Below are 22295 nucleotides of genomic sequence, written 5' to 3'. Positions count from 1 at the left end.
TCCAGAGAGTTCACAGATTGTTACTCTACCCCTTGAGAAGCCACCGAAAAAGCTTGCTCAGACTCAGGCATGGTAGAGAAAGGAGACCAAAGGAACATCATTTGGTTGCTTGTCTTGGTCCCCTGTTCTAAAGCAGACATTTCTCCCAGAACTCCAAGTTTTTACCATGTAGGATGAATTCCCTTTCTTTCTACCCCATGCCAAGACTACTTTGTCTTCTACCACAGAGAGCTAAGAGAAACACTCACTGTCTGTGCGTGTAAGTGTGGGACCCCCATGCCACAGCATTGTGTGCAGGTCAGAGAACAACTTCCCTGTTGGTCCTCACCTTCTACTTTAACAGAGACAAGGCCTCCTGTTTGCAGCTGAGCACCCCAGTCTACCCAGCCTGGGGCTCCCAGGGGGTCTCTTTTCTGTGGCTCCCATCGTACTGTCTGAATGCTAGGACAGTTGCATCTCCCGAGTTTAACCTCATGTAGGTTCTTTGAGTTTAAACTTCAAGCCTGCATGGCAAGAGCGTTACTCCTTCCACCCCTCTGGGTCATGCACACTCTTTTTAATAGTGTCATTTAACTTATTAATGAAACTTCCCACACTGTCTCTTCTGAAATTAAGAGTAAGTGGTTTCTATTTTTTAGCCACTAAAAACAACATCTTTAGTTGAATTTTTCTTTGCACTAATGAAAGCAATGTACTAACCCTCTCACAGCGTTAGCGTATTGCTCATTCTGTATCACACAAGTTTCCTAAAATTTGACCCTTCCCAAGCCTATATTTTACAAGTCAACTGGAGACAAACTATACTAACCACACGCCCTTCATTTTTTCCCACCATAGCACTGAATGCTGAGCTCTGTAGTGAAACATTGTTCAGCAGGTCTCTGGGACTATGAGCTGACACAAAAAGTGCAGAAGGGCATACAATTCTCAGTAAGAATACAAGTTTTGTTGGCTTGAATTTGTTTCCCTTAGTCTGTTGTTGTCACAGCAAAACTTGGTTCAGTTATACATAATTAAATGAGAGAAGGTCAGGTCAGGCTGTGGTGACAGCGGATCTGCAGATCTCAGAGCCTTGCAGCAGCAAGAGTTCTGATCCGGTTCATAGTGCATGTCCACACAGGGACTCGGGGACTTGGGAGGTCAGAGAGTAACCTCCTTCCACATCGGGCTGATCTTATGCCAGTTGTAGTGACCTTGGTCTGCAGGATGTAGGATGACTTCCATTCCATCTCACTGGATAGCAGTGATCCCACAACCATAACTAGTCCTCAAGATTCCAAGAAGTACAGTCTTCCTGCTTGAAGGACAAAGCATGAATATATGTGAACAGCAGCACAGTGTGCACAATCTGTTCAGATCACTGATATGTTGCATTAAATCACTGTGATTTACTGGAGTATAATAAATCCAGAGGAACATGTCTTAATCTTTTCAGCTGCCTCCTCTGTTCACAAGGCTTCCCCCACTGAATGCTTGAGCTATGACTATTCAAAGAAACAAAGCTTTGTTTTGGCCCCAATTTGCTCTTTGTTTTTTGTTTTTGTTTGTTTGTTTGTTTTGGTTTTTGGTTTTGGTTTTTTTGTTGATATTGTTGCTATAATATGATATGCCTCTTAAAAAAGAAAAATGACATGGCTGGTTGACAGATCCTCAAGCCATAGTTGTTTCAGGCATAGCCCAAGATTAAGGAAGGCCTGGCTCATAAAGCGCTCCCCTACACACAGAGGTTTACATTATACTGCAGTCAGCAACAGGCGTGAGCGAGCACAGGGCCACACTCCACAGCACCTGCTCTACTTAAGTAAACACCACTGTCGTCGCTTTCCAAGTGTTATTTTAATTCATCCTTTAGCGTCCTATAAGAAAGAGATTTTTATACTTAATAAAAGAGATTAAAACCATGTCAACTAACAAACACTTCTCTTTTGCCATTTTCATTATGTGTTGTCAGGCAAGTGCCTGGATGTTTTTACATGTCTCAGCATGTTTGTGTATATGTGTGCGTGCTTGTGTGTGTGCACTTGTGTGCCAATGGTGAGGCCTAAGGTTGTGGTCTGGAGCTATCCTCCATTGCTTTTCCACATTATTCCCTGAGTGCAGGTCTCTCAGGCAAATCCAGAGCTCGCCCCTGTGGCTAGTGTCACTAACCAGCTTAGCTGGAGAATCTCTCTCTGTCTCTGCTTTCTGGGTTTGGAATTATGTCTGAGCCACCAGGTCCACCAAGGGAGAAATTTTTCTTATTGTTTTATTTTTTGTATTTTTTGTGGCCTGCTGGGTATCTGAACTCCAGTTATCCTGCTTACCTTGCAAGCACTACTGAGTCTTCTCCTCAGCTCCTAGTGACATGAATTTTAAATGAAAGAGTACAATCATCTTTCTCTCTTTCTTATCTGGTTTTAAGCATTTCTTCTGCCTTCCGTCCTCTCACCTCTCAGAACCCTCTTGCTTCTGCATTTGAGAGATAGCCTATCTATTACTTATTTGTCTCAAAATGAATATGTGACAAAATAATTCCATTTTCATGATACTGTTTTCTTTGTTCTATGTGCTAAAGACTGGTTTTATTGAAACAGTTTGAAGATGGTTTCTTCTTCCTATCCAGTTTTATTGATAAGCTGAACAATGTGCTCAATTACCCAACGTTTTACATTAAAATTAAAACCATTTTAATATTGGAAAAATTTTATTTTTATTGGTTTCAATTACCCTTATTTATTACTATTTTGACATACTAAAAAATTACACACCTCCTACATGTGATGAAAATTACTACAATATAAAGACTTTTCAAGTTTTTCCTCTTGCTTAGCATTTTTAAATGTTTTCCTTTATGTAATTATCTAGTTTACTTTTGCCTTCACAGCTTATGTATTACGTGATTGACATTGAATGATGACTGTAGTTAGTGGGCACGTGCTGTAGTAGTATTTGTGTGGAGCTCAGAGGACAACTTGCAGTGATGATTCTCTGCTTCTTCATTGTGGATCTCAGGGATCAAATTCTGGTCATGGTGTCTGGCAGTCAGTGCTTCTGTCCACTTACCATCTTGCCAACACTTAGCCTGATTCAAAGAAAGTCTAGGAAAATTATTTCCTATTTTTTATTTCAGGACTAGGGGTTGGGGAGGTTCTGAACACAGAGGTCCTGCACGAGGACTGACATCTGAGTTATTCTGAGTGTAAAGCATGACTTCAAGAGAGGCGAGCTTGAAACTCAGATCCTAAATGAAAAGAGAGCACTAGAGTTTTCAGCAACCTGATGAGTTATGATAAGGGCCTCATGATGCTGTAGTGACCTCATGAGTAAGAATGAGTGCTTGGAAGGCCTTACTCTCACTTTTCACTCTCCTGGAAGTGGGGATTGCTGCCCCAGGAAAAGCGGAAGGCCTCAACACAACATGGAGAGGCCCATGCTTCCCACTATGCAGCTTGATGAAGTGACTGAGTGTGAGGCTCCCTGATGAATTAAGATATTTGATGAAGGCTGTAGCAACCACCATACTCATAATTCTTGAGAACAGAGCAGAGTCAGCTGAAGTGGGGAAGGCAAACTTCACATCAGATCATAATTCGGCTGTGTCTCACTTGCAGTGTACTTAAATGAAGCAGGGTTCAACTTCGTGAGAAAATGTATCCAAGCTGTGGAAACGAGAGGTGAGTTTGGGGATGAGTGCATGGTTATCCCCATATGTATGTATGTCTCCCTCTCTCACTCAAACCCCTCAGTGAGAAATGGAAGTGAGCTTTGGGGCATGAACACAAAAACCATTTTGAGAATGCTATAAATTTAAACTATTTGAATATATAGCTAGCTATATTTTCAATCAGATTATATGCTTTTTAAAAAATTTATTCTATTTTATATGAGTATCTGTAAGTTCCAGGATATAATTTTATGTGCTGTGTGCTTGCCTGGTAGCAAGAAGAGGATATCAGATCCCCTGAAACTGGAGCTAGCCATGGTGATAACCATCTGTGGGCGCTGGAGCTAACCATGGTGATAACCATCTGTGGGCGCTGGGAAATGAACCTGGCTTCTTCAGTAGGCAGTGCTCTTAACCACTGTGGCCTCTCTCCAACCCCTTTACTATTCCTCTCAGCTTTGTCAAACATTTACTTCTAGCTGGAGGGCAAAATACCATCTATCATTGCAAGCTTTTTCAGTTTTTCAAATACTAGAGGTCAGATCTTAAGAAGATTGCAGCCATAGTCTATCTGCCTTATATTCTTCCCCTCTGTGACTTAAATGGCTGTTTGTTTTTTGGTGTCTTTCAGCTTCCCCTGTGGAAATAAATCATGACCCCATAAAACTGCCCCCAGAAAGTGGTTACATATGTTTACCTCCCGAGATACTTGCTTAAAGCAGAAGTCCTGTTGTGCTTCGGAGTCCTTTGAACTCACATTCAGAATTTTCCTACATGTACATGGTTTAGGGGGTGGAGTAGAATCCTTGAATTCTCTCAGTCTGCACTCCTGCCTTTGAAATAAAGACACAAATGACATTTGGGATCATTGAATGCAGAGGACTCTAACACAGAAGAAATAGACGAGAAATATTGGTCTTCTTTGATTTGTGCGTTTTTATATTCAAAGACTGATGAATAGGCAGCTTTCCTTCAGGACTTTGAAGATGTCAAAAGACATAAATCGCGGTTCAGTTCCAGTGTCTGCTCTGAGATATCTGTGCTGGCTGCGTGCTTTCAGGGAAGAAGCCACCGCAAAACTGGATGAGCGCCTTTCAGAGTCCGCTTGGGCATGTTTCTCTGGGAGTTTTACACTCTGCTTGAGATGCTCCTTAAGTCATTCTCTTGTGAATTTCTTCCCACTAGGCATCAACATCTTGGGCCTGTACCGAATAGGAGGAGTGAACTCCAAGGTCCAGAAACTCATGAACACCACATTTTGTAAGTGTTAGAGGAAACTGGGGTGCCATTGATTTGGGATATTTGTATAGGTAATCCAATTCAGGTTTCTCCGTAACATAGATAGTTTCTTATTTCTGTTAATTCTTACATCATATTGAAAATTAACTTTTGAAAGTTTGCTTCGAAATGTGGGGGTGCTGCTACCTGAACCCAAGATCATGGAAGTAAGAACCCATATTTTACCAGTCTGCTAAAACATTAGTTCATTTATTCAGTTTTAAACGTTGCTCTGTAACAGATGGCAATTTTGTGAGGTTGGACTCTTTTAGGTGTCCTTTGTTGGCAAGTGATACAGGAACATGCATGGGCCTATAGACGCCCTTTATAGTTCTACACTGTTTCCTGACTCAGAATCCCAGCTCCAACATTTAAAAGCTTTCTTCTATCTGCAGTTTGCTTAGCTTCTCTGGGTCTCTGTCTCCTCCATTTTTAAACTGAGGGTGATAATACAACCTGCTTCTTCAGATATGTGAGGGATGACTAACTTGGCCCACACTAACACTTAGAAGCATGCCCCATCCTGTCAGCCATTTCCAAGAAATTGATTCAGGAGGCAACAATGCTACATGGTAACTTTGAGGGTAAGAAACAGTGAGTTTTCAATCAGATCACAAAGGCAACTTTCTTACTGGAGCATAGTTTCCTGAACTCTACTGGAGTCCTAAGAAGGGAATTTCTCTCGCTTTGGCCCATTTGAGTTGGTATATGTTCTTGTCATGACACAGGAAATATTTTGAATTGCAGTTTAAACATTTCAGTTTTTATTCTTTCTAGCTCCGAAGTCCCCTCCTGATATGGACATTGATATTGAGCTGTGGGACAATAAGACTATAACGAGCGGGCTGAAAAACTACCTCAGGTGAGGAGGGGTTAGTACTGGGAATACTGGGAATTCTGGCCATGCATGCTCTCCTCTTCCTTGGAAAGTAATCACATGATTACATGGAATCCATGCACGGGGTCCTCACTCCCCAAAGTTAAAGCCTTTACATAAGAGGAAGTAGCACCAGTGGCATTTACATATTCGGGAACTCATAGTGCTTTTGCCAACAGTAACTTAAAAAGCTGTGCGTCCCTAGTTAGTGTTTTCATTTGCTTAAATATTTAGGCTTTGTGTGTGTTTTTAAATATATTGAAATGAGGTTTTCTAAAGTTATAGCACCAATGTTTCCTTGTTTTCTTTTTGTTTGTTTTTGTTTTTGAGACAGGCTCTCTTCTATCCCTGTCTGTCCTTCAACTTATTCTTCCCATGGCCTGAGAATGGCCATGAACTTGTGATCCACCTGCCTCTACTTCAACAGTGCTAGGACTGCAGGTGTACACAGCCATGCATGGGTTACTAGGGAACCAATCTTTCAGGGTGTTGTACATGCTAGGCCAGCTTCTGCCATCACTGTAGCATTCCCTTTCACACAACTGTGATAAGAGCTCTTAGGGCTAGTGTCTGTCTGAGGTCTGTAGTTTAGCACCGTCAGGAGCCCCCTTCTAGGACTTTCTCATACTACCTAACCAGCCAATTATTCTGTTAGTCATTGTCTTTGATTGGCTAAAAGCAATCACAGGGTTTTAAAAGAAAACCTGGAAATGCAGGGAGACCAAGGTTTGTACAGTTCTAGCTGTCCATTGATTATCTGTTGCAGGTGCCTTGCAGAACCACTGATGACTTACAAACTGCACAAGGATTTCATCATTGCTGTCAGTAAGTACCCTTTACCCAAAGCACAGAACCGATGCAGCTTTAGTGCCTGTTACTTACATATGCACATTGAAATCTCCTCAGCATTTTTTCATATGCTGCTTAAAAATATTGCCAATATGGCATATTATAGCATTTGCTGTGGTTTCCAAGCCAATAAAAAGTACACAGTAAACTAAATATTTTGTCCTTTAATAACACAAATCATGACTACCATCACTATACCCCAAAACCCATTGTTATTGAAGTGACAGTCTTATGTGATTTGAAAAGACTGTAGAAAAAAATTCTAATTTCTTATTTAATTAACAAAAGCATGTTTTCTATGACAGGAAAATTCTTTTTGGCTTTTTGAGACAGTATTTCTCTGTGTACCTTTAGTTGTCCTGGAAATCGCTCTGGAGACCAGGCTGGCCTCGAATTCAGAGCTCAGAGTTCCACCTGCCTCACAGTTTAGCAATCAGTCTAAACTGGTAGCCATTTCCAGCCTCCCAAGTGCTAGGATTAAAGACATGCATCACTACCACCACCAGCCAACTGACAGAAAAAAAAATTTAAATTTTATTAATGTTTATTTATGTGGGATAACTTCATGAGTTTATGTATATCAGGTGTATGCCCTTGAAGTTCAGAGGGCATTGGATCCTTAGAAACTGGAGTTACAGGCAGTTATGAGTTTTCTGATATGGGTACTGGAAACTAAACCCAGGTCCTTTATAGGAGCAGGAAGTGTCCTTAACCACTGAGCCACCTCTCCATCCCTATGACAGCAACTGTGGTTATCATAAGCATGATCACGAGTGTATGAAGGAAGTTATGTCAGTGTTCACACTTACATACTATACTCCTAAGGCTGAAAAATAAAGACCAAACATTATGAACCAGTGCAAAATCTTGTATAAATTCCCTTCCCCTGAAGTTACTTGTTATAGTCTCAGATTTGTGTCATGTATTTATGTCACTGGGGGGGGGGGGTCAAAGTGTTTAATTTAGTGGTCATGGTTGATTGGATTAGGAAATCAGGAGTTGGGAGCTTGAAGAGAATAAGAATGTAACCTAAGGAGTTAGTAATTCATACTTTACAGCTATTGGAACCAGACTGCCAGCTGGGCATCTGATTGGTTATCACAATGTAAACTATAGCAACCTACGCTAACACTAGTTGGCCTTTCATTGTCAAGGTGTGACTGTGATTTAAAAGTACTCTTCATTCTTCACACTGAAGAAAAACAAAAATACTGACAAATCCTCCAGACAGGTGCCTTCCTTTCCGCCAGGCTTTGGGATGCCAAGGAGACTCAGGGAGCACAGCTCACTTGGTTTGAAGGTCAGCAACCATGGCTGGCCATATGCTAGCTCATCACCTTCCTAAGGCTTTTTCCGGATGCTCTCCGTTAACATGTGTTCATATGAACACATCTTTGCAAAATGAGTAGGGCCCGAGGAATAGGACCTCATTTTTTTGATGAGCCAGTCAGGACCTGAAGTAGGTAAATGACTTCTCTAAGACACCAGTGTATGATACCAGCCAGGGCTATAAGCCAGGAGCTGTTGTCATTTATTTTGGTTTTAGACTCTTAATCCAGAGATTTTTACTTGGTGATATTTGAACAACTGTCTAAAATGTATAAAATTGAACTACAACTGAGCTGATAAAAGTTTTTGACGGGAAGTCTTCTTCACTTTCACCTTTGAAAAACATTGAGTAACCTGATATTTAAAATACATTTTTAGGCAGATGAGTTCATCTTTGGTCTTAGGCAAGGGTTTGCTTAGTGTAAAGCCTCACAGTGTAGCAATCTAAGCTGGTAGCCATTTCCAGTCTTGAACTGGGGGCCATTTTCCTCCTTCCAGATCTTAAAGGCTACTGTTACAGTTGCCCCTCCTCCTCACTCAGTGAGGGATCTCTGTCCAGTGCATTTTCAGTCCATTCTCTTTGCCTATGCAGTCATATTTTCTTGTGTAACTTTGCTTACTCTGGCCTTGGTTCTCAATGTTCTTACCTTCATAGACTTAGCTGGTATGTTAGAGTCTTGGCCTTCATTTACTTAGCTGGTATGTTAGAGTCTTGGCATCTCTACTCTACCAGCTTAGAGAGTCCTCAGTATTGACCTGGGTGCTTTCCTCCTGTCTCCACACGGGTGTGTGTAGGTGGCCTGTGATGTTACAAAGAGTTTGAGAAAGAGCCTGAAAGGCCGGCCACTTTACCCAAACTTGCTACTGATAACGGGGTAATGTCAGTTCCTTCTGAAATGTTACAGGCACCCAGGCTTTTAGTCTGGCAGCACTGGACTTGCTGAGGTGATTTCTCAAGTTTTAGATGTCCTAGTGTTACTGTGAGGTCACTGTTTTCTGTTTACATAATGCCCATACTTCAGGAATGTCATTGTGTTATGCTGTGGTGATGCACTGTGACTATGGCAAGTTTTATAAAGGAAAACATTTAATTAGGGCTGGCTTACAGTTCAGACTTTCAGTTTATTACCATCATGGCAGGAAGCATGGTAGCATGCTTCCTCCAATAAGACCACACCTACTCCAACAAGGACATAGCTCCTAACAGCACTACTCCCTGTCAACTGGCAGGAGCCATTTTCATTCAAACCATCACAATTACACTGAATTTGCCCTTGGACTATGAACTGAAGAGAGGAACTCTGGCTCCTTCTGGTCATACAGGCTTAGCTCTAGCATATTTCTGTGTAGGGATGTGAATTATATCAGCTAACAGACTGGGCAGTCTACACCAGAATCTATAATTCATATCCCCTACCACATACATGTATACACATGTATTATATTTATGAAGGTCTTATTGTTAAACTCAAGCAGGCAATGGCTTAGGCCAGAACAATAGAGTTTAGTAACGAGGAACAAGGCACAATACAGGTTGGTTTAATACTTCCTAACACTACAGCCATGGGCAAACTCATTCAGCATTTCTTAGCCTAAAAGATGTGTTAATAGCATCATGTGAAGCAACCGCTTTAAGGCATGAATGGCAGGATTGAATGTGATGTTCACATGACTAATGTTTATGTCACAGGTTTGAACATAATTACATCTGTAACCCTTTTTACATAACAGAGTCAGACGACCAAAACTACAGGGTGGAGGCTGTCCATGCACTGGTGCACAAATTGCCGGAGAAAAACAGAGAGATGCTGGACATCTTGATTAAACACCTGCTCAAGTAATTCTGTGACTCACAATGTTCCTGTAATGACTTGCTAGTCTTGCTAAGATGAACTTGTTCATGTCTTCTTAAAGTAAATGATGCTGTTATGTGATTGCTGTTGTAATTGGACTCCCTTGAGGGAGCTTTAGAAAATGGTATGCAGTTTGTTTTTAAGATATGTGTTTGTCTTTGTATCAATCTACATGTCTCCAATATGCAGATGATTGTGTCCCCTGTAACCATGAAACTAGTGATAAAACATTTCATGTCAACTTAAAAATGTATGAAGGAATGTATGTTATTTTATAGTATTCCCAGTTCTTTTAAGTGTGTTAGAATAGTGAGTTTGTAGACCAGTGCTAGGTATGACTAAGGTCAACAAGTTCTCTCAGATCATAAAGATGATGCAGATTATTCCGTGGGGCCCACAGTTTTTCTTGAAGATTTTATTTCACTTAGATTATCAGATAAGTAAGTAGGCAGGTAGGTAACTGGGATTATGGGCAAGTAGATGATAGCTAGATAGATAATTAGGTAGATAGATAGATAGACAGATAGATGTAGATAGGTAATAAATAGATGATACATAGGTGATAGACACATAGGTAAATAGATGTAGATAGATGATAGACAGATTATGATGGATGGATGGATAGATGAATGGATGAATGGACAGATAGATACATGATAAGTATATAGATAAATAGATAGATGATTGACAGATGACTTTTTATTTGTATGATTTGATGACTCACTGTAGTGATTTACTTTGGTTTTGCTTTGATTAGAACTGGTGATGTAACTCAGTGGGAGAGCATGAACCTCACATTTGCTTTCTGCGCCCCCTCAGTATCTGAGATGCTGGGTTTCTATCACCAGGCCTAGATTTTTCTGAACTTAATCCCCAGAATTTTCAAAAATGGTAGAAGAAGCTAATTAAGAACTGGTCCTAAGAAATTTCTTTGAATCAAAATATACTGTTAACTCACCTACTCTCAGTTGTCTGTTTACTAGAAGTACAATACAGAAGTACCAAACAGTTGATGCTTCTCTAGGAAAATTGCATCTAATTCAGGAAAAAAAAAACACGACCAAAAATTAAAACCCCTAAGACATCTTTCCTTCAGTAATTTGATCTTTTTAGTTATTAGCTTTTGTCTAGTGTTATTATTCTGTGATTTTTCTATAAATTACTATAAATATAAATACTTATTTATATTAATATGGAAGATGGCGTGGGCAGGCACAATGCACCTGTGGAGTCAAAGGAGACCTTTCAGGAATCCCTTCTTTCCATCCATCTCAGGGCTGAGGAATCAAATTCAGGTCATCAAGTTTGCATATCAGAAACTTCTTACCCTCTGAATCATTTTGCCAGACCCACCATTAAATCTTCAATTGACATAGAACATTGTGCCATGTGAAAATTCAATGAGTGTTTGTACATAATTTATAAATATTCTAATATTATTTCTATTTTCTTAAACATTTGTCATTTTCCTAGGGAGTCAGGGGAGAAGAGGGGATGGGAAGCTCCATAAGCGATGCCAAACTACAGTAGGCTAGTGGGAATGTCTAGTTCTACTATACAGCAGTGTGACCTCTCCTATAAAGCAATTAATTACTAATCTTGTAAACACCTTTCTTCCCTTTTGTTCTATTTCCTACTCACATCCATTGGGAATGGGCAATACTGGTCAGGGAAACTGCCCTCTAGTGGCATATATAGCTTAATTTTTTAATACACCAATACTGATAGAGAAAGAACATTTCATACCTATTGAAACTTTACATTAAGGGTTCATGTTCTTTTTTTTTCAGAGTATCTCTACATAGCCAACAAAATCTCATGACTATCTCGAATCTTGGCGTCATATTTGGTCCAACGCTGATGAGAGCACAGGAGGAAACCGTGGCTGCTATGATGAACATCAAGTTTCAGAACATAGTGGTGGAGATCCTGATCGAGCACTATGAGAAGGTAGCAGAGACCCTTCCTCGCATTGCTAGCTGGATTTTAAGGACACTGTATTTTCTGTGAGCTTTCCTTTGTGATCTGAGATGTAAAACATCCATCTTGTCAGTTCCTTGCCAATTCCTGTTGCTGTAAAATTATAAAAAAATATAATGCTGTCTTTTAACCCATACTGGGTCCTGCACTGCAGTGCCCCAAGGAATTTGGTTAATATCTTCATTTCAGTCAGCAAAGTGTCTCACCTGCTTTGCTCCATCCCATATCACACTGCCGATGGCCTCTCTCTGAGCCTGGCAGCAATCTCTCTACCCATCCAGTCCCCAAGGCAGGCTGCCACCATACACACATCTCTAGCCGCCACACACTCCCTTGAACTTAAATTGCCACATGAAAGAACACACAACACAATAGCCTCTGATCCAATTGGTAATACATAATTTGCTCATCTAGACACACAAAGCCCTGTACACATCCATACCTTCCTGTAAGGTGCAGAGAGGAATCTTAACATCCGCCTCCATGTTCTCCCAGCCGCTTCTTTCTCCTCCAGTTCCAGTCTCCTCCTCTTCCCTCAAACTTTTGTCCTGCCCATCCTTCCTTCTCATCCAATGACAGGCCTCGTTCTATCTTGTACCTGCCTTCACCTGTATGACATCATCCTACATTTCACCCTTTTTGTCTAATTAAAAAAAAAAGAAAATTTTTCTCTCAAATATAAGCTGAGCACAACTATTATGATTTTCAAATTAAAAGCATAAAATATACCTAACACCCAATCCAACATTTTATCAGTTAAACAGATATTAGTTATCCATTCCAGCTTAAGAAAGGCTTAATATCTATTTTATATTCTGGATAGCTTGTATACTATCTGATAACTATCTAATATAATATGTATTTTCAGAGTTAAACAGCCTGATAGGCTATGAGTCTACAATCAGTCTTCAACCCTGTCAGAAATCTGAGAATGACCAAATATCTATACACATAGGAAGTCTAACATGGCTTCCAGAACTGAGAAGTTATAGAGACAAATCTCCACTAGTACAGTCCTCTGTTAATAACATGTGAGCACAAGTCTTCAGCCTTCTGGCCTAGAATCAAGTGACAGACTCTTGAGATGCAGAAATTTGAAGGGCTGATTACCCTAATTCTGATGGCTAGCCCACCTCCTTACAGCCCAGAACCCTCAGCATCTCAGGGCCTTCCCATGCATTGCAAGAGCTCCTTCACCAGAAGGCACACAGAACCAAGTTTGTCCCAGGTTATACTTTCCTGAGATGAAAGAGCAGTGCCTTATGAACAAGCAGAGGTTCTTGGCGTAGACATTCGCTCATGCAATAGGCTCCCTAAAGATGTCAGATCTCACTTTCACCATAAGCTATGGAGAACAGCAAAGATGAAAACCCAGAGGTGTTATTCATTAGATGCAAAGGAAAACAAGAGTTTTGAATCAGGCTTCTCCTGCACCGTTAGGATGCTTTTTATAGCCAATAGAGTTTCTACGGTGTGGATGCACAGGGCAGTTTCACTCTTTCTTGACAACAGTCCATTTTTCTCCTCTGTAGATTTTTCATACTGCCCCAGACCCAAACATTCCTCTTCCTCAGCCTCAGTCTCGATCTGGATCCCGAAGGACGCGTGCCATCTGCCTGTCCACAGGTTCTAGGAAGCCCAGAGGGAGGTACACACCGTGCCTGGCAGAGCCTGATAGTAAGTGTGCCTATTGCGGGAAGTGGCTCCCCTCATTGTTCTGATTATTCTGACTTCACTGACTATAAATAGATGTCCTTGTGGGTACTTTTTTCCCTAGCACCCCTCTTTTAGTGCTGAGACAGTCCCTGTCAGCATCATGGTAAGGTTCCTTGGGCAAGCAAATTCATTATTGCTACAAAGGGAAAAAGTAGTTTGTTCACTGCTCTCTTTTCTGTGGCTGTGATTAAGGACACTGGGTGCTACTTGTGGCAGGTTTTGTCCTGTTGTCAGAGTAGCAGATGAGAAGCTAGCGGATGTTGGACTGAAAAGACACTTTTCCAGCTTTCTTTCACATTATGTTCTTAAAGAATCCACTCTTGGATGTCAGACTGTCCCAAAGAGCATTAGGAAATAAAGCAAACCAACAGCACACAGGAAATCACAGATTTCTTATTCTGAACCAAGCCTCCAGGCAGGGTGGGCCGTTGCTTGACCTGATGACAAATGTTAAACTATGGTGATTCTCATTTTTGATGTCTTTTCCACCAGGCCCCCAGTGTTCCCCTGTGATCCATATTTAATAGAAAATTGTCTAGTAAACTTTGATTTAGGTGTATTTGCAAGATTTAGCGTAATTTTTATGACTTTTGATACTTTGACTTTTAGGAACATTAAAAAATAAACCTAGTTAAATGGCAGACTAGACAAACATTCTACCCTTGAGTCACGCCCTAGTCCAACAGCCAGTCTCTTGTGTTATTATATTCATAGTAGGAAAATGAAAAAAAAATCTTTCCTTCTAAAGCTGGGAGCAGCTCGCAATTTGCTGGTGAAATTCAGTGGCACCTTTGAATGACAGAGACCTGGTACCTTGTAAATCAGAGCCATCTTTGATCAGCAAAATAAAAGAAGGCAAAAATAGGCCTTCTAATAGAAATGAGCCTTTTCCATTGATTCTTTTTAAAAATACACAATATCATGGAGGGAGCCTACTTCTCTTACTTCTGAGTCTTCTGTCACAGGCAATTTTTGTTCAACTTCCAGTGAGTTCAAAAATGTTTCAAAGATCCACATTCGTTCATAGAGACAGTTAGTTCATAGAGATGCATAAAAAAATCATCCTGGAGGATGCATGGTCTGTCACATTTGCCACCATCAGAGGCAGACGTTAAAGCCTTTCTTTAGTCCTGAGGAATAATCTACCACACCAGGTAAAGGCTCACCATGCCTGTGGGGTCGGATGGTCATGAAAGGCGCGATAAACATACTGCACAAGGTGGTGGGTGCTGTGTTAATGACCATAGCCACTGACCCTTTTTTCTCCTCAGGTGACTCCTATAGCAGCAGCCCAGACAGCACACCCATGGGCAGCATAGAGTCACTCTCCTCCCACTCCTCTGAACAAAACAGCACCACAAAGTCTACTTCCTGCCAGCCCAGGGAGAAGTCAGGTGGGATTCCCTGGATCGCAGCCCCATCATCTTCCAATGGACAGAAAAGTCTGGGTCTCTGGACAACTAGTCCAGAATCAAGTTCTCGAGAAGATGCAACCAAAACAGACGTGGAGTCAGATTGCCAGAGTGTGGCCTCGGTCACCAGCCCGGGGGACGTCTCTCCCCCCATAGACCTAGTCAAGAAAGGGCCCTATGGGCTCTCAGGACTGAAAAGATCCTCTGCTTCCTCCTCTCTCAGATCCATCTCTGCAGCAGAAGGTGAGGAAGCCAGGAGCCCATGCTGGAAGGCACAGTCCGTGTTTCTGGCTAGCCCATTCAGGGTGACTAATCAGGGACAAGGTTAATGGGGAAACCACCTGAGCTTTCTTGCTTTGTTCTTGAGCATGGGTTTTCAAACTTCTCAGCACTGTGACATTTTCCCCCCTGAATCTTTCCATCTTTGTGGGTTGGTTGATGTCTTGTAATTACTATAGATTTTGATCTCCCTAAGTGATGGACCGCTGTACCCAAAGAACATTCTGTACCTTCTTGTTTCTTGGATGAAAATGCTGCCTTTTGTGATGTGCTGTGCAGTGTTTTTGCTATTATTTTGGCTAATAGCACCATGCCTGTTTTCTTATGCTTTCTTTGTAGGAAACAAGAGCTACAGTGGATCCATTCAAAGCTTAACTTCTATAGGCTCCAAAGAGTCACCCAAAGCCACACCAAACCCAGAGCTGCCTCCAAAAATGTGCCGGAGGTTAAGGCTAGACACCGCCTCCAGCAATGGCTACCAGCGACCTGGCTCAGTGTGAGTTAGAATGAGTTTGTATTCACTGTGCCTTCTAATGGTGCAGAGGGGTTGAGCCTGTACTAAAAGAATCAGGGAGTTCTATATTTGAATGGCTCATCTATAAAGCCTGTATCGTTAACTTCTGTAAGACTCTGTTCACTTCAATAAGTAATGTAAAAGTTACTGTAGGGTTAAGGTATCACTAATCTCATGGGTTATTGCTTCAAAAGCTAGTCTACATTCAGAGTCATGACTTAATGTGGGAATATATATATATATTCCCACAAGTGAGGGTTTTCTACCTCCACAAGGTTAAAGACAACTAGGGTCATGAAGGCAATAGGACGAGGGCACTTCTCATCAATACAGTGCCCAAAAAATAAAGCTTATAGAACACAGCACATAAATGGGAGCAAAAGAGGGTGAGGAGGGATGAATGGGAACCTGAAGAAAGAATTTATTAACATCCAACTAGGAAGCTCTTCTTCCTCTGCTTCCATGTTCTTGGCAGTTGCTGAACATTTCCGGTGTCTGTGAGCCCTCACCCATGTGTGGTCTCCTCTGAAGGTCTATAGTCTCATTGCCATCAAGAGTGGCAGTATCAGCGAAGGCCTCGTCAGAGACCAGAACAGATGTCTAAATGTTTAAGTGCCCTGGGTTCTCTGACCATCAGGTTCCCTACACAGTACTCATCTGTCCTAGAAGGGCTGAAGGTTTAGTAAAGCATTTCACTGGCCGAGCTCATCTCCATAGGAATGGGCTCATAAACTGTTCTGCACATAATTGATTTTCTGTGTCTTTAGCTGCAGACTGTGTCCAACTTCCCCTGCCCGTCTCCATAAGTCCAGTTAGATGAATCTGTTTGCAAGTCTGTTTGCTTGGTGTTCATTTAAAGCTCTTAAAAGAAATTAAAATTTAGGTGGTTAGTCTGTGGAGATAAGAAAATATATACTTTATCTTTTAGGAGACAGAAAACCTTCTGGGATTTTGGGGGTTGTCTTTTGAGTAAGATGAGGAGTGGTCCTCAGAATTATCTGTTACAGTTCTATGAGGAATACTAATAAAAGGTTGGGACTAGTGAGATGGTTCAGTGGATAAAGGGTCTTGCCAACAAACTGTAGGACTTGAATTCCATTCCAAGGCATGCATGGTAGAAGGAACCAGCTCCTAAAAGTTGTCCTGTGACCTCTTCGTGCATGCAAAAAGTTATTTAAATAATAATAATTTAATGACTTAATTAGAAGGATTAAAAAGGTTATTTAAAGACAAATTTAAAGCCTCATTTATGGAGTTTAAATTTTTGTGTGTGAATTTATCAAGGATGCTTTAAGTACACTTGCTCTGCTTGTTCTGTAGCCAGTTCTATAGCCGGAACTCCACCTTGCCCTCCCCACTCTCCAACACACACTCCGTGGCTAAGCGAGATGCAAGCCAGCACGTTCATTTACTGAACGTATTTTCAAAGGTTTTCCTTTATCCTTTTGCTTTATAGCAAAATGTCCACCTTACAAACACAGGAAAAAATGTCCCTCTGCAGTCAAAGAGTAACAGCTCCTCCTGTCATGTCAACTGTGAGTCTTCTTTGTGGAAGCACAAGAGCCAATGACATGCTTCCTGCTGGGAGCCTAGTGGGAGGGAATGTTCTCTCTGCTGCAACCTTTGTTTTCAGTGATAAAAAGGATGAGGACCCTGAGAGCCCAGGGAGCAAACTGTAGGTCCATTACAGTCTCAGGCTCTGTGAGCCACAGACTGAGCTCTTTCACATCAAAGCAGGAAGCAGTTCTACTGTGCTTCGGTCTTGGATGGCAGTTTCTGTTTTCTTTTGTTTCCACAGTAGTCCTGGGAATCCCACTGAACAGAATGTCTTGTTTTTCTGATTGACTTCATTTAAAAATATGAAAATATTGTAATTCTCTAAATATTACTCAATACATTTAAAATTGTTTTTCAGAGTGGCAGCAAAGGCTCAATTATTTGAAAATGCTGGGTCGCTCAAGCCAGTTTCTTCTGGACGGTATGTTCTCAAAAGCATTAACACATTAACTAAATAAAACAGTGGTGGGGGCACTGCATTTTGCTGATACAACACAATTTGTGACAGGCAGGACCTCAGTTTTTCAGATAATGAAATAATAAGCCCTTACCAGGAAGAGTATGTCAGCCAACAGCATTGTATCAGATTGTCACCATGATACCTTTCTTCTGAAATGCTTGGGAAAGACTTCTACCTGGACTGTAACCCAGTTGGTGGAGTGTTTGCCTGGTACATGAAGCCCTGGTTTGATCCATAGCCCACCATAAACTATGTGAAAGTGCACACCTATAATCCTAGCTCACAGGAGGCCAAGTTGAAGATCATCCTAGACCAGCCTGGGATACATAAGGTCCTGCACTCTCATCCAAAAGAAGGATTGCAAACAAATTTTCTAAGATTGGAAGTTCCTGTAACTTGTCTCTTAGTACATGTTTAGTGAAATTTTGGGATCAATGTCAAAAATATATGCTTGACTTTTAAAAGGTATTGGTGCTCTGAAAGAATCTTCCAGAAAATAATGCACAATACATCACAGTACTGCAGAGCTAACTAGCCAAGGAGTCTCTGTTTTTCTGGCTCCATTTCCAGTCTTGTGGGTCTGCTCCTTGCTGCTTCTGTCTCAAGTTCCAGTTTCCTCTGTCTTTCCAAACTCCTCTAATCTGCAGAGGACTTCGGTTTTAATTTGAATAATGGAATTGCACGAAACTGGCCAGTTTACCAAAATGTTCTCTTTAGAAGAGGTACTTCATAGAAGCATAAAAATGAGCTTGCTTGTCGAACGAACCTGCCTCTCCTCCTCATTTTTTCAGATGTGCTGGAGCATTTCTGAGTTTCCACAACTGGGTAGTTGCTATACATGTATGTGTATGTGTATGTATGTGATTTATATGTCTGTCTTCTGGTAGTTTCTCAACCAAAGGTTCTTGGTGTTAATTTTTGATTATACTCATGCTGATGATTGCTGTTTGTCAATTTTACAAGTGTGTGAACTTCCCAGCAAGCCTCCTTTCAGTACACACAATCCTATGATGTTATCCTCACTGCTAGCGTCAAAGCTCAGGCTCATGCAAGTCATTCCACAGAGCTTTAATAAAATAAGCCAGGCCTGCCCACCTGCCCTCGGTAGGCTAATTAAAGAGACAGGAAATGGAGAAAAGCAGACAGATGAGAGTTATTGAATAAGGATACATTCAAGAGAGGAACAAAGAGTCCTGGTAACATCCTCCAACAAGTCCCTTTTTGGAGTGCAACAAAAGATCTGTGTTTAAAGAGCGGGCAAGAGACATGTATAAACAAAGCAGTCCTAATCAAGGAGTGGGCTGGCCCCATCATCTCTCTCTTACAGGGTGTTCTACTAAGGTGTCAAAACTGTAAAATCTCTCCAAGGAGAAGAGCCCCTCTGGGGATACCAGGCTTCCCTTTTTACCATTGTCCAGTATGAGTTGCCTGGAGGAATTCCAATTCCTTGGAACCCCATTGTTTCAATAGTCTGACAACAAAAGGGAACACAAGTATTCCCCTTAGGGTACTTTCTGCCTGGAAGGTTATAGGCACATGCTAGTTATTAGGGATGACAATGACCGTCTTGGCCAAAGCCTGAAATACAGTTTGCATGTTGCTTTTGGGTTTGTCTCTTTTGAAATCCTCAGTGGAATCACACTGCTATTTCAGTAGGATAATTGCTGCACTGCATGAACCCACGCCACAGCACTCACAAATACCAGACTAGGTATCACATCATGGCTTCCTTCCTGAGGAGGCACAGGGTACCGAGCCGCCATGCCACAACAAACCTCATTTGCATTTCTTTGATACTGTTGTTGCTTTCTGGCCTCAGGTAGAGACTTAACCTTGTTCTTCTGCCTGTCTGGCCTGCAGAGGTTCTCAACCAGTGGGTTGCAACCGCTTTCACATATCAGATAGTCTGCATATCCGATATTCACAGTATGATTCATAAAAGTAGCAAAATTGCAGTGATGAAGTAGCAACAGAATAATTTTATGGCTGGGGTCACCAGCGTGAGAAACATCACTAGGAAGTTAAGAATCAGTAATGGAGTCTTAAGGTTGCTTTGATTTGTATTTCCCTGATGACTAAGGATATTGAACATTTCTTTAGGTTCTTTCGTGACCATTTGATATTCATTAGTTGAGAATTCTTTGTTTAGCTCTCTGTACCTTTTTAATAGGGTTATGTGATACTCTGGAGTCTTTCTTGATTTCTTTGTATATATTGGATATTATCACTCAATCAGATGTAGGATTAGTAAAGACCTTTTCCCAATCTATTGGTTGCCTTATTGTCCTAATGACAGTGTCCTTTGCCATTCAGAAGCTTTGCAGTTTTATGACATCCCATTTGTCAATTCCTGGTCTTAGAGCATAAGCCATTGGTGTTTTGTTCAGGAAAATTCCCCCAGTGCCCATGTGTTCGAGGTTCTTCCCCACTTTTTTTCTATTAGTTTGAGTGTATCTGGTTTTATGTTGAGGTCCTTGATCCACTTGGACTTAAGGTTTTGTATGGGGGGGGGGGATAAGAATGGGTCAATTTGCATTCTTCTACATGCTGATCTCCAGTTGAACCAGCAGCATATGTTGAAAATACTGTCTTTTTTCCCACTGGATAGTTTTAGCTCCTTTGTCAAAGATCAAGTGACCATAGGTGTGTGGGTTTATTTCTGGGTCTATACCACTGATCTACCTGCCTATCTCTGTACCAATACCATACAGTTTTTTTTTTAATCACTATTGCTCTGTAATACAGCTTGGGGTCAGGGACGGTGATTCCCCCAGACGTTCTTTTACTGTTGAAAATAGTTTTTGCTATCCTGTTTTTTTTTTTCGATTTTCCAAATGAATTTGAAAATTGCTCTTTCTAACTGTATGAAGAATTGAATAGGAATTTTGATGGGGATTGCATTGAATCTGTAGATTGCTTTCAGCAAGATGGCCATTTTTACTATATTAAACCTGCCAATCCATGAGCATGGGAGATCTCTCCATCTTCTGAGATCTTCAATTTTCTTTTTCAGAGACTAGAAGTTTTTGTCATACAGATCCTTCACTTGCTTGGTTAGAGTCACACCAAGTTATTTTATGTTATTTGGGAATATTATGAAGGGTGTCATTTCCCTAATTTCTTTCTTAGCCTGTTTATCCTTTGAGTAGAAAAAGGCTACTGATTTGTTTGAGCTAATTTTATATCCAGCCACTTTGCTGAAGTTGTTTATCAGGTTAAGTAGTTCTCTAGTGGAATTTTTGAGGTGAGTTAAGTATACTATCATATCATCTGCAAATAGTAATATATTTGACTTCTTCCTCTCCAATATGTATCCCTTTGACCTCCTTTTGTTGTCTGATTGCTCTGGCTAGGACTTCGAGTATTATACTGAATAGGTAGGGAGAGAGTGGTCAGCCTTGTCTAGTCATGTCCCTCATAGAGGTAGGGGTTGGTCATATAGGATTGGGATTTTCCAGAGGGGAAACCCAGGAAAGGGGATAATATTTGAAATGTAAGTAAGGAAAATATCCAATAAAAGAAAAGAAAAAAATCAAAAACAGAAACAATAATGGAATTGTTCCACTAGATGGAGCCTTTCTATTATAAAGTGCTAAGTAGTCTTGTTAAGTAAACACTGAACAGCAAGCCTCTCTCTCTTTCCATAAAAAGATTGGTTCTGAGAACTTTCCTCCAATGCACAAAATCCACGGCTGTTTGGCCTCTCATAGGCAGTGTATGGCATTTGCCTTGATATAGCCATCACTAGAATATTGTAGATACCTACTGTATACATGCTTTGTATATAGATATTATATCCATGTTGATTAGGAAATGCTTACAAGAAAAAGATCTGTGTGTATTCAAGACAGATGCATATTTTTCCTGAATACTTTCATGTGGTTGGTTGAATGTGTGTTTGGGGAGGAGCCTACAGATATGAAAGTTGGCCAGAACTATAGTTACAAAGATAACCCATGAGTATTAGCAAAGTAAGCTGTTAGTGAAGTCAGAGGGCTGTCCTAAGATAAAGACCACTTAGATGTTTAGTAAACAGACTGTGCATTTGTAATAATTTTCTGTACAGTCTAAAGGTGAAATCAGCTTTGAATAGGCTTCAGCAGAGATGTCTAGGTTCTCTTCATCAACACTGTGAACCACACTTCACTCTCAGGGTCAAGTGGACCCTCACTCAAACTTTTGAGCCACCATATGTAGTGCCACATAGTTATGTCCTCTGCTTGCTCTCTAGATAATAGGAGAGCAGGTAACAGAAAAGGAAGCTCAGAGTTTGTAGGGTGCCAGGGAAGCCATCAAGTCAATAAAGACAGAAATGACCATGTCTTGGTCTCCTTGTAAAAGACATGGTGGGTGGAGTCAGGGGTGTGGCAAGTCTTTCGGGATGTAATGGACTGTGGCAGAGGAAAGGGGACTTGTCTCTTAACTTCCTCCCTGGCCAGCATTGGTTGATAGAGCTCTAGTGTTGTCTCTGGTGTTTGTAAATCAGATTTCATATGAAAGTCCCAGATTCTGGCTGCTCTTAAAACAGAGGCTCTGGCTGCCCAGAGT

General features: G+C 41.1%; 1 protein-coding gene across 2 annotated transcripts in view; it reads left to right on the top strand.

Annotated features, from left to right (window-relative positions):
• The window catches only part of Arhgap42 (Rho GTPase activating protein 42), a 230111-nt gene that overhangs the window by 203270 nt on the left and 4546 nt on the right, over window positions 1-22295 (top strand). For both annotated transcript variants that reach the window (XM_576354.9, XM_006242515.4), the window contains exons 13-22: window positions 3591-3653; window positions 4829-4903; window positions 5699-5783; window positions 6565-6623; window positions 9708-9813; window positions 11620-11779; window positions 13342-13486; window positions 14797-15180; window positions 15556-15712; window positions 17646-17708. In XM_576354.9, coding sequence (XP_576354.3) covers window positions 3591-3653; window positions 4829-4903; window positions 5699-5783; window positions 6565-6623; window positions 9708-9813; window positions 11620-11779; window positions 13342-13486; window positions 14797-15180; window positions 15556-15712; window positions 17646-17708 — 1297 coding nt within the window. The remainder of the gene's footprint in view (window positions 1-3590; window positions 3654-4828; window positions 4904-5698; window positions 5784-6564; window positions 6624-9707; window positions 9814-11619; window positions 11780-13341; window positions 13487-14796; window positions 15181-15555; window positions 15713-17645; window positions 17709-22295) is intronic.

This window comes from Rattus norvegicus, chromosome 8 (genome assembly GCF_036323735.1).
Source record: "Rattus norvegicus strain BN/NHsdMcwi chromosome 8, GRCr8, whole genome shotgun sequence".
NCBI lineage: Eukaryota > Metazoa > Chordata > Mammalia > Rodentia > Muridae > Rattus > Rattus norvegicus.
The sequence above is the reverse complement of the archived record's forward strand: the minus strand, read 5'-3'. Positions and strand labels throughout refer to the sequence as shown.